The following is a 17,873-nucleotide window of genomic DNA, read 5'->3' on the forward strand; positions in this document are numbered from 1 at the left end:
CAGCAGGTCTCACAATTCAGATTTGCACTTCAGTTTTGTAAAATCATAAAGATTAACTTTTACTCGTCCAAAAATTACAAACTTGGACTTTATAGAAACTAGACTCAACATAGCACCCTGTAGTGTTAACAACCTCAACCAATTTCCACATTAACAATAGTTACAGTTGTCTAAACATAACTTACAATCTGTCCAGTACCAGTTTTGACCTTTAATCACATTTAAATCGTTTGACCAACCAAAACACCTCCAAATTAGGCGTGGTTGGACTTTCTGAAAACTAGACTCAGAGTACTACCTTGTAGACTCATAATTAGCTCAGTTTTCTTTTATATTTAACAAGTTACATGTCGTTCAAGTTTAACAATTACTGCTGTCAAAACTCAGCAAGCATAAACAATCATCTAACATGCATCCTAAGCATACGACATAACTCAAAGCATGTAATACACATAATTAATCATAGAAATCAGTAGTAACCCCCTAGGGTTTACAAACAATCAATGATTCAATGATCTTTCACCGTTCAAAATCACATATGATCATCAATATCAATAACTAACACATAATCAATCATTATCTAGCATAAATCAAACATAAGAACACTTATTCATAATTTTTGTGACCTAGGGTTTTAGATTAACCCATTCAAGATCAAAATTAAACATGTAAAATACATAGGATAGTTGTTTATACCTTCCTAGCACCTTAATCTTCAACCAAACTTGAAAGATCTTGTGTGTATGTGTGTGTGTGATTGACGGCAGCCAAGAGCAAGGGGAGGGAGAAGGGAGGCCGATCGGGTTGTGTGGGGAGAGGGAAAGAGTTAGGGTTTTGATATTATTAATAATAACATGTTACATCAAGGCCCCTCAACTTCTAAATATTATTTTTCTAGCTTAAATTAACTTGTTTGCACCTTGAGTTAACGTTTCATACAATGTTATCACATAACACATAAGTCTAACACATAATTATCACATAATTATTGTTTTGATGTTTTTCGTTTATTCACCAATGGTTTGCGTCAACTCGTTTGCGTTTCGGTGCAATTCCCGAAAGACTACACATGTAGTAGTTGTCAAGCGTCATTTAAAACCTTAGTTTAAATGTAATGAGATGTGCGTTATAGATCCAGTGATCTTAAGTTTGAATTGACGGAGTTTGAGTTAACGGAGTTAACCTGAAATTGACGAGTGTCACACTGCTGCCCTGGCCGATGCAGGACAAAATCAACCGGGTAGCCGAAGAGGCGAAGGTATGGGCAGCTAAGTCGATCTTAGAGGCTAGAATCAAATAAGTTACCGAAGCCAATGATCCATCCTTTGATAAGTCTTCATGGGAAATCAAAGAATGGAAGCAGGCCTTGATCGACTTAGGTGGAGGCGAGGAGGAAACCGAGGTTGTGATGGTTGATGTGGGTGAAGCAGGAACCAGCGGGGTGAAGGGTCTGGATGAAACTGAAGGTAGAAATGAGGCAAAGATGGGCAATGAAGGATACAAAAGATAAGGCCCGGCCTGTTTTATTTTGCTTTTAAGATGTTTTTATGAACAAGTATTATGGTCTGTATTAAACAATAGTATTTAGGGTAAAGGATCTATAATCCTTAAGACAATCGACGGGGGTGACAAAGGTGGAGGGATCCTCTGTTTGTGGGGATGAAGCCTTTGTTGCCCCTGTTTTTAATTTCCTGCACTTTATGAACAATTAGCAACTTTCACTTAACCCCGATGGATGGTCCATCTTTTCGTATGGTGAAGTCCGGGTTAGGTAATTTTGGATAAGTCCTCGGGGCTTATCTTAATTAATATATAAATCTTTTGACTATTTACATATTATTTATCTTCAAAAATTTGTTAGATATAACTTTTAGCATTATTAATAATTTGACAAATATTCTTAAGTAAAAGCTTTTTAGGATAAAAGATCCTTAAAAGTTGTTTAGAATAAAATATCCTTAAAGAAGAAAATATTTAGAAAAGAATATCCTTAAATCATAAATTTTAGGATAAAGTATCCTTAAGATAGACAAATTTTTAGTATTCAAATAACTTTAAGAAAATAGTCTTTCCAATCGGAATATCCAAATTTATCGCAATGAATAACAAGTCTAAGTTTAACGATAAAGATCATACCAGAAGGTCTAGATAGACCTAAGTTACCAGAAGTATTGAACTCTTAATGTTCCTTACAAGAGTAGTTTTAGGATCCGGGATCCTTAGTTTCTCGATCTTCAGCAATAACTTAGAAAATTCGCTGCAAATAATTCATATTATTAATTGGGATCAAAGCCGTTAAGCTGGGGACAAGCTGATAAAATAAAATGGGAACAAGCCCAACAAATATTCTGGGGACACGCCCGTGCAACTGGGGACAAACCCATAAAATAAACTGGGGATAAGCCCAACAAATATTCTGGGGACAAGCCCAACAAATATTCTGGGGACAAGCCCAATAAACTGGAGACAAGCCCAACAAATATTCTGGGGACAAGCCCAATAAACTGGTGACAAGCCCAACAAATATTCTGGGGACAAACCCAATAAACTGGTGTTAACTGGCGACATGGCCCTTGAGAAGAGGTGGAAACCCCTTAAACCTTAGGATTAAACTGGCGACATGGCCCTTGAGAAGAGGTGAAAACCCCTTAAACCTTAGGAAATGGTACGTCTACCATATATCGTAGGATCCTCCATATAGCCGGCAACAACGAAATTATCAGCCACTAAACGTGTACTGGTCCCGCTGCCCCGGACTATACATCGGATATCGTGCGCAACTGGCGATCGTGAGAAAGGTGAAAACCTTTAAACCTTAGGGGGGTATGACCATCGGGGGTCATACCCAATCGTGGGCAAAGCCAAGAGAAATAGTAAAGTACCTTATATGTAAAGGAGAGGTGGCCAACCTCCTAGACATTGAACTTCTCATTAGAATCTGCATTGTTACTTAAAATCTTGGAAGAGATAAACGTTAAAAATATATTATCCTTAGAATAACAAGAATACAAAATGAATAAGTAATCAGATAGATATTAGATTTTAGGATCCTTGATCCTTTAAGGATAATATATCCTCTCAGGATATTGGATCCTAATTAGAAAACAATATTTCTTTAGGTGGATATCATTCCATGCTCTTGGTAGTCTATTGCCTTCCATTGTAAGCAAATGATATGCCCCCTTTCCTGCTTCCGACTCAATCTGATAAGGTCCTTCCCATTTGGGCGCTAGCTTCCCATCAGCCGGATTCGTTGTGTTTTGGAAGGCTTTCCTTAACACCAAATCTCCTTATTGAAATCTTCTGATTCTGATATTTTTGTTGTATGCCCCAGCTACCCTTTGTTGATAAGCTGTCATTCTGATCTTTGCTAGGTCTCTGAGTTCTTCTATAGTATCCAAGTCTTCAAGAAGGATATCCTCATTGGCTTGAGGATCACGGATACTCGTTCTCACAGTAGGAACCACCATTTCTGTGGGAATTACTGCTTCGGATCCAAACACCAGTGAAAAGAATGTTTGACCTGTTTCATTATTTGGAGTTGTCCTGTCTGCCCAAAGAACGTAAGGAAGTTCTTCAGCCCATTTTCCCTTCTTGGATCCTAGCTTCTTCTTTAGATTGTTGATGATGATCTTGTTGCTAGACTCAGCTTGACCATTGGCTTGAGGATGAACCGGAGTGGAAGTAATCATTTTGATGCCCCAACTGTCACAAAATTTAGTGGTTCTATTCCCGATAAACTGGGAACCATTGTCACAAATAATTTCAGCAGGAATACCAAATCTAGTTATAATATTTCGTTTAATAAAAGATATTACTTCCCTTTCTCGGACTTGTACAAATGCTTCTGCCTCAATCCATTTGGAGAAGTAGTCAGTCATGGCAAGCATAAAGACTTTTCCACCGGGTGCTTTTGGTAACTTGCCTACAATATCCATACCCCATTTCATGAAAGGCCATGAGGAGGATATAGGATATAAAGGCTCCGCTGGCTGATGATGGATGTTTGCATGTCTTTGACAAGCATCACATTTCCATGAATACTCCACTGCATCCTTCTTCATTGTTGGCCAGAAGAATCCGGTTCTAAGTATTCTAGAAAATAATGCTCTTCCACCCGTGTGATTGCCGCAATCTCCTTCATGAAAATCCTTTAGTACTTCTTTGATCTCAGGATCCTCAATGCATCTCAAATATGGACCTGCAAGAGATTTTCTATATAGTATATCATTTAATAAAATGTACTGTGATACCTTGAGTTTGAAGGATTTGGGATTCTCTGTTGTTGGAATTTCTCCTGTTTGTATGTACTTTTTGATCGGGAAGATCCAGGATCCTTGATTGTCCAAGGATAGTGGATCCCAAAGCACAATCTGCTTATCATTTGTTATTTCCCCAACTTCTTGCTCTCCTATTGCTGGCGAGAGTATGTGGATTATTGGGATTTTCAAATCCTCAGGAATCTTCAGAGATGAGGCTAAGTTTGCCAAGGCGTCTGCCCCAGCGTTTTCTTCCCTCGGTACCTGTGTAATACTAAATATTTCGAAGGATTTCGATAACTCCTTCACAACATCTAAATATTTAGTTTCTCACCTTTAACAGCATACGAGCCATTAAAGTGGTTAGTTATCAATAAAGAATCTACATAAACTTGAAGATACCTGATCTCCATGCTTTTGGCTAATTGCAAACCTGCGATCAGAGCCTCATACTCTGCTTCATTGTTTGTTGCTTGGAACTCACAAGATATGGATTGGGGTATTATGTCCCCCTGTGGCGATTTCAGTAGGATCCCTAATCCTGTTCCCCTTACGTTGGATGCTCCATCTGTGAAGAGTATCCAAGGATCCTTGGTCTTTTCCAGTTGTTGGACCTCTAAGTCAGCTTCTTTTTGTAGATCACTAGTGAAATCAGCCACAAAGTCTGCTAATGCTTGAGATTTGATTGCTGTTCTTGGCTCATATTGGATATCAAATGCACTTAATTTCACAGCCCACTTGGCCATTCTACCTGATAACTCTGGTTTTCTAAGAACATTCTTCACAGGATAATTAGTTCTCAAAATAATAGGGCGAGTTTCAAAATAATGTCTCAATTTAGTAGAAGCCATAATTAAAGCAAGAATTAATTTTTCAAGATGAGAGTACCTGACTTCTGCATCTAACAGACTCTTACTTACATAATATACGGGGTGTTTTTCACCTTCATGATCCTTAACGAGAACAACACTTACTGCATTACCTGAAACTGCTAGGTATAAATATAAGGATTCTCCATCTACAGGCTTTATTAAGGATGGTGCTGAGGATAAGTAATCCTTCAACGACTTAAGTGCTGCCTCATGCTTTTCTGTCCATTCAAACTTCTTATTCTTTCTAAGAATATCGTAGAAGTCTTTGCATTTCTTGGAGGATCTTGAGATGAATCGGTTGAGAGCAGCTATTCTTCCTGTAAGCCTTTGGACATCCTTTGTGTTTGCAGAAGATTTCAAATTGAGGATGGCTTCAATTTGTTCGGGGCTTGCTTCAATTCCTCTCTTAGTCACCATATATCCCAGAAATTTTCCAGCCTTAACACCAAAGTGGCATTTTGATGGATTCAATTTCATGTTATATTGGTCGAGGATATTGAATGCTTCCTAGAGGTCTCTAAGGTGATCCTCAGCTTTCTTTGATTTCACCACCATATCATCTATGTAGACCTCTATAGTCTTACCCAACTGATCCTTGAACATCATGTTGACTAATCTTTGGTATGTTGCCCCTGCATTTCTTAGTCCGAACGACATAGCAGTATAACAATATATGCCGGTAGGAGTCATGAATGTTGTATCCTCTTGATTAGATGGTTACATCTGAATTTGTTGAAATCCAGAGGAAGCATCCATAAAGGTAAGCATTTCATGTCCTGCCGTTGCATCCACCATGGAATCTATATATGGTAATGGGAAAGGATCCTTGGGGCATGCCTTGTTTAAATCAGTAAAATCGACACACACCCTCCACTTTCCATTCTTTTTTGAAACAACGACCACATTATCTAGCCATCGAGGATATTGAACCTCTCTGATCATACCGGCCTTAAGAAGTTTGTCAACTTCTTCTTGTATGATCTTGTTCCTCTCAGGAGCGAATTTTCTTCGCTTCTGATGGACGGGTTTAACAGATAAATCAAGGCCGAGTTTATGAGTGATTACCTCTTTTGAAATACCTGTCATGTCCGAGTGCTTGAAGGCAAAGGTAGATCTTCTTCGCCCTAAGAAGGATATTATATCCTTCTCAATCTTACTTGGGATACTGGATCCTAGGAACACTTTTATTTCAGGATCCTCGGGGTCCAATGATACTTCTTTAAGGTCTTTCTCCCGAGCTTCCATCACGTCCCTAGGATGTTGTTGTAGTTGATATTCTATGGTTGGCTTGGCTGTTGGCTTCATCGATGATGAATAATAGTTATTGGCCTCCTCTTGGTCACCTACTATCTTTACAACTCCCCAATGAGTAGGTAGCTTGATGCACTGGTGATAAGTTTAGGCTACAACCTCCATTCCATGGAGCCACGGCCTACCTAAAATAACATTGCAACAGGAAAGGTTATCTATAACACAAAATTTTTGGTATGAATTTAACCCTTCGATAAAAATTGGGAGGTTGATGTCCCCCAGTGTCTTCTTGGTTTCGCCACTGAAGCCAACTAGCACCGATGTTCTGGGGATGATTTCTGAATCCGAGATATTCATTTTCTTAAGGACATCATGTTGGATAATGTTGACCGAGCTGCCGCCGTCTACTAGGATCCTGCGTACATAATGGTTAGAGATAAATAAAGTAATAATCAAACCGTCATGATGAGGATCCTGAATGTTCAGCTTGTCTTCCTCATCGAAGAAGATTCTCTTGTCTGTTGTTAATGTGGTTGACACTATTGGACGATCTCCGTTATCCATCTTGATCTCCTTGGAGAATCTTTTTGCGGCAGAGAAGGAAGTTCCACATATGTCTGAACCTCTCGAGATGAAGTTAACTGCTCGCATATCTGGCTTGTCTTGTCGAGGATCCTGGATCTTTTTATCTTCTTCTAAGCGGATGTATCTTAATGCCCAGCTTCTGACTTCATCTAATGTCCTGCATGGAGTCATCATTAAATCATCAAAAAAGGGGGAGCTCTTTTGAATTCCCATCTTGAATGCTTCAACAGCAGTAGTCATATCAAAGTTTGGGATTTCAAGAGTTTCCTTTCCGAACCTGGCAACGAAATCCCTAAGGGATTCATCACTAGGCTGGATAACACGATATAAATCACTGGTTAACCTCTTAAATTTCCGACTACAGGAAAATTGAGTGTTAAACAAATTAACTAAATGAGAGAAAGATGTAACCGAGAAAGGGGGAAGACTTAGCAACCATTTTAGTGCAGCTCCCGTTAGTGTGGCTCCAAATCCTTTACAAAGGCAAGCCTCTTTGAGTCTCTCAGGAACAAGATTAATTTCCATTCTCTCCCGATATTGGGCTACATGTTCCTCAGGATCGGTGCTCCCATCATACGTCTTCATGTTGGGAGTTTGAAATCGCTTCGGGATTTCAGCATCACATATGGGTGGAGCGAATCTGGATAATTTGTGACTCCCCTCCGGTATTTCAGGGATTGGACGTATCACTCCCGGGACACTGTATATCATATCCTTTAGCTTCTGTAATTCTCTGGCCATGGCCTGGTTGATACCTGAATCCTGCATTGGAACATGGTTAGTATCTAAAGATATAGGATCGTACCAGTTACCTCTCTGCTGGGTGGAGTTTGGTATTCCATACGAGTATCTGGGATAAGAGGAGTTAGCAATCGGAGTAGGTCCCCCAGAAGCTATGGTCTGCATGGGGATTATATCTCCTTCATGGACTTCAGAGGATCGTTGATGTTGGAAGCCCAAGGATCCTTGATTCGGAAAGAAGGATCCTTGATTCGGGGTGAAGGATCCTTGAGGTTGGGTACTTTAGGATCCTTGTGGAAGGATGACCGATCCTTGCCGATAATATGAGGATCCTTGATTCTGCTGACCCATGGATCCTTGTTGAAGGATAGATGATCCTGGCTGAAATAGCGAGGATCCTTGAGTCTGTTGACCCATGGACCCCTGTTGAAGGATAGATGATCCTTGAGAGAACTAAGCCATGGATTCTGGACTGGTGAAATCCAGCATCTTTGGCATCAGGGGGGTGAGATCCTCTGCTGGCCTCTTGTTCTTCTTGAGATCTTCTATCTCACGAAGGATCCCCTGGTTGGTCTTGTTCTGCTGCTCCATGTATGCTTTAACCTGCGAAAACATAGATGAAACATCACTGTTAGTATTAACCACCGGGGCAGCAGCATTTTTTGAGCTCTGGAAGACTGGTAATTGCGTCTTGCTTCCAGCAGCAGCAGGCCGTTGCGTTCCCGTGATTGGCGGAGGCATCGGTGGCAAAGTCCTCGATGAGAGAGGAACCGTAGTCGGAATGGTTGATGAAGCAGAGGTTGATTGAGAGGCCATTGATAGTGATATGGGTATAAAAAAGTTGAGAATGATAAGAATAATATGGATTATAGCACCAACTGCCCCACGGTGGGCGCCAAATTGTTTTGGATAAAAATCTATTAAGGATCAAGTATCCAAATCTGTTAAGTGATGTAAGGTGCTAACTTGATAATGACTAGTGTGTAATTAGAATATTAGTGAACACAAAGGTTTGATCACGAGGGAAAAAGCCCTTAACCAAAATAGTCTTACTTCGGTCAAAATTTATCAAGGTAATCTTTGGTAAAATAACTCTGGTCAAGAATTAATAAGATAATTTTTGGTCGGATTACTTTAGTCAATGATCAACAAGGTAACCTTTGGTCGATGAGTATATGATTATCGTGGTCTTCGGCACAAAAAACCCCCCGAACGGTGAAAACTATCACCGTCGATTATATTAATAGAACGAAAGGTGGTTACAAATGTAGTGGAGAATACGATCGAGGTTACAGAGTATGCTAGTGTGTAGAGAGTATTAATTTCTGCTCTAGTGTGTGTGTAAGTACATGTGTTTTCCTATTCGATCATACCCAAATATATAAGGAAAAAGTAATTAACAAACTTAACAACTTCATCCTATAAATCCGCTAGTCTTCCATTCCTCACCAACGTGCTCTTTGACCACGTGCTGATAGCCACTCACTAGCGAACAAAGCGGTAGACCAGGTCTAGATACCGTTGTTATTGTTTAAACGTCAATCTTCTAGAGAGTTCGTCCATAATCAGCTATGTCGAATTAGGATCCTAGATCCATGTTCCAGCTATAGGATGTCCCATGAGGATAATTGATGCAAGTTCGTCTTAAAGTTGATATACCTGTCTAACACATCACCATACTAAACGCAATCATTAGTAAACAAACAATACCGAGGATCGTCGATCCTTTATATCCTAATATATATTTCAAGGATAAACTATCCATAAGACAGTCAAGGATAAAGGATCTTCAGTATAAAAATCGTGACCTAACATTAACCATATGAAGCATCCTCCTCCTGGGAACACACACCAACCCAACACCCACCAAAATTCTACTGCCGCAGCCGCTCCTCCTCCGCCGCAAGCCCGATGCCAAATCAGAAAACAAGGTCTCCTTCCACCGCAAGCTCGAAGCCAAATCAGAAAATAAGGTCTCCTTCCACCTCCGCCGCCGGAGTTACTCACCGCCGGTGTCAATGGCTCCCAACGGTAACAACCCCCCCCCCCCCCCCCTAACGGATAGTTTTTTTGATTTTTGAGCCATATCCTTGCGTTATATACAAAACGCTCAAAAAAATAAAAACCCCAAAACGTCGGGGGAGGGAGGGGCGTGTGCCCCCGGCGTTATGCTCCAAAACGCCGGCGATAACGAGCCATTACGGATGGTTTAAGCATTATTCAGAGAATAGGCTTCACAAAAATCAGTTATTGGTACGTGACAAGAAATTCTATGTAATTTTTTTTGAAGAAAAAATTTGTTGTTGCATTAAATTTTGTATCCTCAATGTAAGATAACGATTGATCGAGGACGTCTGTCCTCATTGTTTTTCATTGTGAACAATGACACAATATGGATGGATTAAATATAACTATTTAATAATGGTGTGCCTAACAAATGCACAGTTTTGTTAGTCAATTATTGTACTTTGAGCTTTCTAACGAGTTACGTGCTTTGAATTTGTTTAACGCATTTTAATGATCTTAACATATATATGCGCATTAGGCAATTAAGTTTGGGAACCAAACTTGCATTTTTGTAAAAATGATATTTGGCTATACTCTATAGCTAACAGGATGACACATAACTATGCAAAACTTATTTTGTATAGCTGATTTTCTCGTTCAGGAATCAGAATATCACAAGAAAGTCTTACGGTTATGTCAATGAATTTCACACAGCCATGTGTTTACTGAAATACCTTAATTTTTCACAAAAAAATTGCACGCCTATACAACCACATTTCACACAGCCGTTTCTCTCGGTTGTCATCGTAATGTTTTGTTCTCAAGTATGTTCTCTTTGATTTTTAGTCTAACATCATATGTATTTATTTAGTTCTGCTAATATGTTTATTGTGTATATTTGCAAGTAAGGTACACCACAATACATGGAAAGTTTAAACTGCGTTGTAATGTATCAATTTAGATATCAAGGCTCATGTTTTGTATTTACTTATTTAATAAGATTTTTTAGACCATGTTTTGGTCATAGTTTTCACAGTGTTCTGATAAGAAAATTATAGATATGAACAACTAGCAAGATTAGTGTAAAGGTAAATTCTTTAAAATTGTTCACGTTTTTGTGAAATGTTTATAATTTAATGAATAATGTTACATGTAGAGTTTACAAAAAATATTGATATCCCAATTTTGATATAGTGGACAACGCCCCACCAAAAAAGAGTTTCAGATTTAGATGGCATAGTCGCATTCCATCATGAGCACAAATGTTAGATTTTCATCATAACCTTCTCTCCATTAAACTCTAAAGTTTATAGGCATAAAATGTTTATATGAGCATCCCTTTTCTTCTAACTTCTAAAGCATAAATGACTTTTGTTTTCAAGTGTATGAGTGTATCATTTCTGTTTGTTCAGAAGCAACCCTTCTTTAGATTGCTCCAAGTCGCCCACACCCACTGATTTAGAAGCTTCGTCATCAAAGCGAACTTCTCCATATACCTTTTGCTAATGATACTTACGCAATCTTATTATTCTTATACCATATGCAGTTGAGGTTTTTAAGCTTCACGGAAGACAAACGCAGAAGAGACATGACATGATTGTTGAAGATGTGTCTACGAGAGAGAAAGGTTGTGGTTCACGGCCATAAGTTGTTTAACGAGAGTCAGGAGGAAGTCGATCTTAGTTAGAGAGAATTGAGAGAAAAACATGATAGACAGTTGAAAACATGTGTCTTCAGACAGACTAGCGTAAAGGGGTCCTTCACCTCTGAGTTCAAGTAATTAATGATAGTCATAAACACCTTCACAAATGAATGATTTTATTCCTTTCCTTGTCATAAAATTGGTATATAACATTTATATTTATATAACTATTTCTTAAGCTTAGAATTCCTTTTATTATTTATAGGGGTGTGCAAGAAACCGAAAATACCGATCTAAAACCGAAAAAACTGAAAAATTCGAACCGAAACAAAAACCGATAGTTTGGTTTTATGTTTTTGTAAAAACCGGACTAACTGTTCGGTTTTGGTTTTGCATATAATAAAAACTGAAAAACCGAACCGAATTTCTAAAATTTTACTTTTTTATATTTTATATAAAGTAATTTATAACTAAATTCATTATTTTTTGACAAGTTTTTTATAGCCTAAAATTTTCAAGCTCAAATGGCAATAACCGAAACCAAACGGTTTAAAGACTCCAAAAATCGAATTTTTGGTTTTACCTAAAAATCGCACCGAACTGCACTACGCACACCCTAATTATTTATTTTTCTTTGCATTCTAAATTCAAATATCTATACAGACCTATAAATTACAGGCCTATTTAACCCGGTAAGCTTAAATGATTACAGGCCTATAAATTTAGTGGGGGTTATAAATAAAGTGATCTCAAAGGTTTTGGCCAACCGGCTAAAAAAGGTGTTGGGGACTGTCATCTCCGATTCCCAATCGGCATTTCTAGGTGGTAAGGTGATTCTTGATGGTCCTTTGATTGTGAATGAGCTCTTCGCCTGGGCTAATAAAGCTAAATATCAAGCTTTCCTTTTGAAAATTGATTTCGAGAAAGCCTACGATAATGTTAACTGGAACTTCCTTGTGTCGGTTTTGGCTCAAATGGGTTTCCCTTCGGTTTGGTGCGAGTGGATTTTTGGGATTCTTTCTTCAGCTAGATCCTCGGTGCTCGTAAATGGGTCTCCTACGTTCGAGTTTCAGTGTTTCAAAGGTATGCGACAAGGCGATCCTATATCTCCATTTTTATTTTTGGTGGTTATGAGGCTCTCTCAAGTGGTTAGTTTGGCTGAAGAAGCAGGCATTATAAAGGGGTTCCAAAATCCAAATCAGGGTTCGACTGTGTCCTATCTCTTATATGCCGACGATGCAATGTTTATAGGAGAATGGACTAAAAGGAATGCGGAAAATGTGAATAGAATACTAAGATGGTATCATTTGTGCTCGGGCCTAAAGATTAATTTCAATAAATACAGCCTGTTTGGGTGCAACGTTAATGCAGCTGAGATCGATGAGATGGCAAGTGTGTTTGGGTGTAAACCGGGGATATTGCCCTTCTCGCATCTAGGTATTCCGGTCGGAGCTAACATGAATAAGATTAATAATTGGAATGGAATAATGGATATTTTTGAAAAAAGATTGGCGAATTGGAGAGCCCACTCTTTATCGATTGCTAGTAGGGTAGTTCTTATTAAAGCGGTGTTGGAAAGTTTACCGGTATATTATTTGTCTTTGTTCAAAGTTCCGAGCAAAGTGGCAGAGAGTCTTGAAAGGATTATGAAGAGCTTCCTATGGGGAGGGATAAGTGAGTCCCGGAAGACTCATTGGGTGGCTTGGGAGAGGGTCACGATGCCGAAAAATAAGGGTGGGCTAGGGGATCTCGAGAATAAAAGATGTCAATAACGCTTTGCTTTCAAAATGGGGCTGGAGATACAAAACGGGGGAGTCTGGGCTGTGGAAAAGGGTAATTGACTCTATTCATAACCATCCAAAAGATCGTGAGGTGGTTCTGGTTAAAAAAAGGTATTTCTGGTGTTTGGGCCAACCTGGCTAAAACTATAAATAAGCTCAAGTGGGAAAGTGGCAAATTAGTCGATTTAATAAAAGGGTCAGTTGGTGATGGTAGGAAGCTGAGTATTTGGTTGGATAATTGGGGGGATCCTAACAGTCTTAAGGATTGTTGCCCTTCTCTTTTTAAGTTGGATAAAACACAAAAGATGCAAAGTTAATGAGAGGTTTTGGAGATCAGGAGGTGAGTTTGGGTGGACTTGGTGCTGGAAAAGAAGACCAAAAGCAGGTGTTGAATTAGAAGAATGGGAAAAGTGCTTCCAACTTATGAATGCAGCAGTTTGGGTTAATGGGCCAGATCGGTGGAAATGGTTAGCGGAAAAAGATGGTGTGTTCTCCGTTATTTCGGTTAAAAGGTTAAACATGAGAGATAAAACTGATGGAAATAATTACATAATGAAGTGGAGTAAATGGGTTACGAACAAGTGCAATATTCACGCGTGGAGAGCGGAAATGGATAGAATTCCAACCCGAAGAGCCCTCCTTCGAAGGAATATCCGGGTGAATGATATTGTGTGCCCTTTATGTGATATAGGGGAGGAGACAGTGGAACATATTTTGACAGAGTGTGGAGCTATTTCGGTGGTGTGGAACCATACAAGTCGTTGGTGCAAGGTTCCGCCTATTTTTGGTTTCTCGGTCAGAGACCTTTTAGAGCTTCATAATAACAGTAACCTTTGAGCTAATAAAAAAGAGGTGTTCCATGGAATTATCATAATCACTTGTTGGAGACTTTGGAAGGCGAGAAACGCAAAAGTTTTTGAAGGAAAGGAGATTAATTTGAAAGAGATCATGGGGGATATTAAGGCAAAGGGCTTCCTTTGGTATAAATATAGGTGTAAGCAAAGAACTATAGATTGGTTGAGTTGGTGTAATTTCGATTTCATGTAACTCATTTTCTTTTTGCGGCTGTCCTCCGGGTTGTGGGGGCTCCCGATGGGTTTTTTGTCTGTGTTTGTGTTTATAAAAGTTAATCGTTCGAAAAAAAAATATCTATACAAATAAAAACTAATACAGTTAAAAGTTTTACGTATAATTGCACAAAAGGTCCTTTTGGTTTGAATATATTATAAGTTTGATCCCCATATTCTAAAAAGGTGCAAACTTAATCCAAACAAATTGTGGGAAGGTTACATGTTTAGTCCTCACCGTGACACCGTCTATCCCAATCAGTTTAACGAAAAGTAATACCACTTGTCATCCAAATGAGGTTAATTGTAATTTTTCAAATCTAGAATCCCAATAAAATACTTTTTTTCAAACTCTAGAACTTATAGGGTCAACATCATCACCTTTAATTACACACCGAACCTTTGATTTTGTATTGATAAGTCAACGTACGAGTTTTAAGGTTTGAGAAAACTATATTTTTAGTGAGATCCAAATCTGGAAAGGAAAAACACAATTGCCCTTACACAAAATACTCACACCATCACTTTTTCATTAAAAAAGTACCACGAGTAACTGTAAGGACTAAACGTGCCACTCTTTCACAAACATTTAGACTAAGTTTACACATTTTAAAACCTGAAAACTAAACTTGCAATAGGATCAAACATTGGTACCATTTATGCAATACACTCGAAAATTTATTAAATCATTTTCTCAACTTCAAACACGTTTTAAAAAGAAAATCTAATCTCGTACGGTGAATGTAAACTCATTGATACTTGGTTTCATAACTAAATACACAACCAAGACTCGTTACATTTGGGGATAATCCAGTTTGGGCTTTCTGTAATCTTAACTAGGGTTTTCAATTCTATCCAATGCAGTTTCAATTCACCCCATCCAATCAAGAATTAACCCATATCGGTGATTCGCTCATGAATCTTGATTTGAACCAATCACCACCGCCACCGTCACCGCCGTCACAATCGCCACCTGGGTTTGAGTCTTTTTTCGATGAGCATCAAAACCCACGTCGCCCAATTGAAGATCGAATTAGACTTGCAATTTGCGCGAGTTTAAGACAACCCCAATCAACGGCGTTAAATATTATGCAATTAGATAATCCAATTGTGGGTGTTGATGGTGAGAGCTTATGGAATTGCAAAAGGGATAAAACCCGGTTGGCGAAAGCGTTGGAAATGGATGTTGATGATAATAATAAGAGTGATGGTGAGCATAAAGGTGGTTTCTTTGATTGTAATATATGTTTGGGGATGGCTAAAGATCCGATTTTGACATGTTGTGGTCACTTGTTTTGTTGGGGGTGTTTTTATAATGTTCCGTATGTTGATTCGCTTTCGAAAGAGTGTCCGGTTTGCAACGGGGAAGTTACCGATGCTAATGTTATACCCGTTTACGGGAATGGGAATGGGAATGGGAATGGGAGGAGTTTGGAGGGGTTGGAGTCTGATTTCGGAGTGATAATTCCGCCTAGACCGAAGGCGCGCAGAGTGGAGAGTGTGGAACCGCGATGTTTGGATAATAGTATTAGTCCAGTGGCGGACGCGATTAGAAACCTTAGGATTAATTTGAGGAATAGAGATGCGAATTCGGTTGTTCATGCTAGTGTTAATATTCAACCGCGGGATGAAAGATATGCTGGTTCGGTTGAGATGGACATGGCTGTGACTAGCACCGGGAGGAGGAGACGTCGATTAAGGTGATGTTGATGCTGTAGTGTTAATATGGATGCGTATAAGTAGAATCTGAACTGGATTTTAGATTATGAGAATGATATATATTTCATTGACATAGAAGGTCTATTTGTTTTTTGGTTTTTAATGATATGATTTTGAGCATTGAAGGTTGGAATGTCTGGTTGTTGCCTTGTTGGTTTACTAGATTGTCGCATAGATGCATAGTTGAAGTGATTTTATGCGACATTCAGGATGATTCGTGCTGCATTAGCGCGCATATATTGACCTGAAACATGATTCGTAGTCTCCATTAGGGGAGCTTATATGGAGGTTTTCGAGTAGTACCTTTTGATATATGTAAGTATGGCATGCATATATTTGTATGCTATTGTTATTAGTATACTTATTAAGTCGTTTAGTTTAAGAACATCGAGAATACCACCTCTCACCACTGTTCGACTTCGTCGCCACTCAATTAGGGCTCTTTCAGTCATTGATCATGTGTTATATGATTATTTATCATATTCTATATTAATAACAGTTTAGCCGCGAGCCTAGTAAAGCTCAAAAGTGAAGCATGGGGTCAAGCTTGTTAAATAAGTGAGCTTCAATAAAGGCTCAAGCTTGGGCTCGAGCCCGTCTTGGTTTGGCTGAATTCGAGTTCTTTAGCAAGCCAATCATCAGTAGCTCATGTTGGCTGAATTCGAGTTTTTTAGCAAGCCAATCATTCGAGTTTTTTAGCAAGCCAATCTTGAGTTGCCGAGCCATATTAAAGGGGAATGTGTAGTGGAGACAAAACCCATTTTTGGATCGTCCGGTGGATTTTTCATGAACATTTGCGGTTGTCTTTTCCAAGTCTTTGCCTCGTAGAAAAGGAGAAACGTTGTTTGGTGTGGTCTTGTTACGAGAAACGATGTTAGTTTATTGTTTAATTTTGTTGGAACGTCTCTTTAAACCATCAACAGGATCTATACATGGGTTTGGCTAAAAAATAAGCCGGGTCTTTAGTTTATAGGTTGCCTCCATAGAAAGATCTTGTTCAATGCTTCTAATTATCGTTCTCTTTTCGTTGTGAATTGGAATAGTTAGGTTCCAAAAAAGAAAACTAACATTTTTGTTTGGAAGGCGAAAATGGATAGGTTGTCTATGTTATCGGCTCTTGGTAAAAGAAATGTTGATGTGGGATCATTGTTATGTAGGACATGTAGCGAGCATAAGTAACAAGTGATCATATTCTTATCTCCTGGAACTCTGGAAGAGTGTGTTACGAAAAGATTGGTGTAACTTTTTGTTTTAACTTTCACTTTGTTTTGTTTGTTTTTCTTACTCTCGCTAATTTTTTAATGAAAGTTTCCGTTACAAAAATAAAGAGTGTAAACGAGAAAAGATGAAAATTGATTACAATTCTGCTAGGTTTTCCATGCATAGTCGTATAGATATTCAAAGTTAAGCCCAATGAAAAATTTATGGGCCCCTGCCTTATAATTAAAGTCACCCATTCATCTTATATATAGTCAATTTACTTAATATTTTAATAAACAATAAACCGGTTCAACTAACAAAGTGGTGCCCCCGACTGGTCAAACGTGGAATTTGTGATCTTGGATGAGTTTCTCCGTCGCTTGTTGAAAAATAGAAATGAAATAAAATGTTTCCAACGGTCAAAGGCCATAATTATAGTCATATGTTTCAACCACCTCAATAACGTATCATTTAATTCAAGTTCTTCCCCCCAAAAATTGCAATTCCCCTGAATCCGTGACAAGTGTTTACTAGGTTCATTCATTGTACGTTGAAATTGCTTTCAAATTTTATTCTTTGAATAAAAACCCGGCTACCAGATAACTCAATGACAAAAAAAAACGATCTTATACGTTCACAACAAAAAACAATGTTGGGTAGCCAAACCCATCATCTGCTATTTCTGAAAAAGCCCGTCACTTGAAGGCCCACTTCAATAGATCTTGTTAAAAAACGAATTCAAACTTAAA

At 38.6% G+C, this 17,873-nt stretch overlaps 1 protein-coding gene and 1 long non-coding RNA gene across 2 annotated transcripts; both read left to right on the forward strand.

The window, feature by feature from the left end:
• Positions 1–15,063: 15,063 nt before the first annotated feature.
• Positions 15,064–15,909, forward strand: LOC143545034 (uncharacterized). The gene has a single exon (XM_077036990.1). The coding sequence runs from the start codon at positions 15,064–15,066 to the stop codon at positions 15,907–15,909; it is 846 nt and encodes a 281-aa protein (XP_076893105.1).
• A 297-nt stretch (positions 15,910–16,206) lies between these two features.
• Positions 16,207–16,785, forward strand: LOC143545056 (uncharacterized). The gene is made up of 3 exons (XR_013137359.1): positions 16,207–16,243; positions 16,302–16,383; positions 16,424–16,785. It is a non-coding gene; the product is annotated as an uncharacterized LOC143545056 (long non-coding RNA).
• The last annotated feature ends 1,088 nt before the right edge of the window (positions 16,786–17,873 follow it).

This window comes from Bidens hawaiensis, unplaced genomic scaffold, assembly GCF_021521415.1.
Source record: "Bidens hawaiensis isolate Kalapana, Puna unplaced genomic scaffold, B.hawaiensis_p1.1 tig00013810_1, whole genome shotgun sequence".
NCBI classification, from domain to species: domain Eukaryota; kingdom Viridiplantae; phylum Streptophyta; class Magnoliopsida; order Asterales; family Asteraceae; genus Bidens; species Bidens hawaiensis.

Bases quoted from the DNA above. Each gene is read 5' to 3' on its own strand.
- LOC143545034 (XM_077036990.1), top strand. From the start codon at position 15,064: ATGCAGTTTCAATTCACCCCATCCAATCAAGAATTAACCCATATCGGT.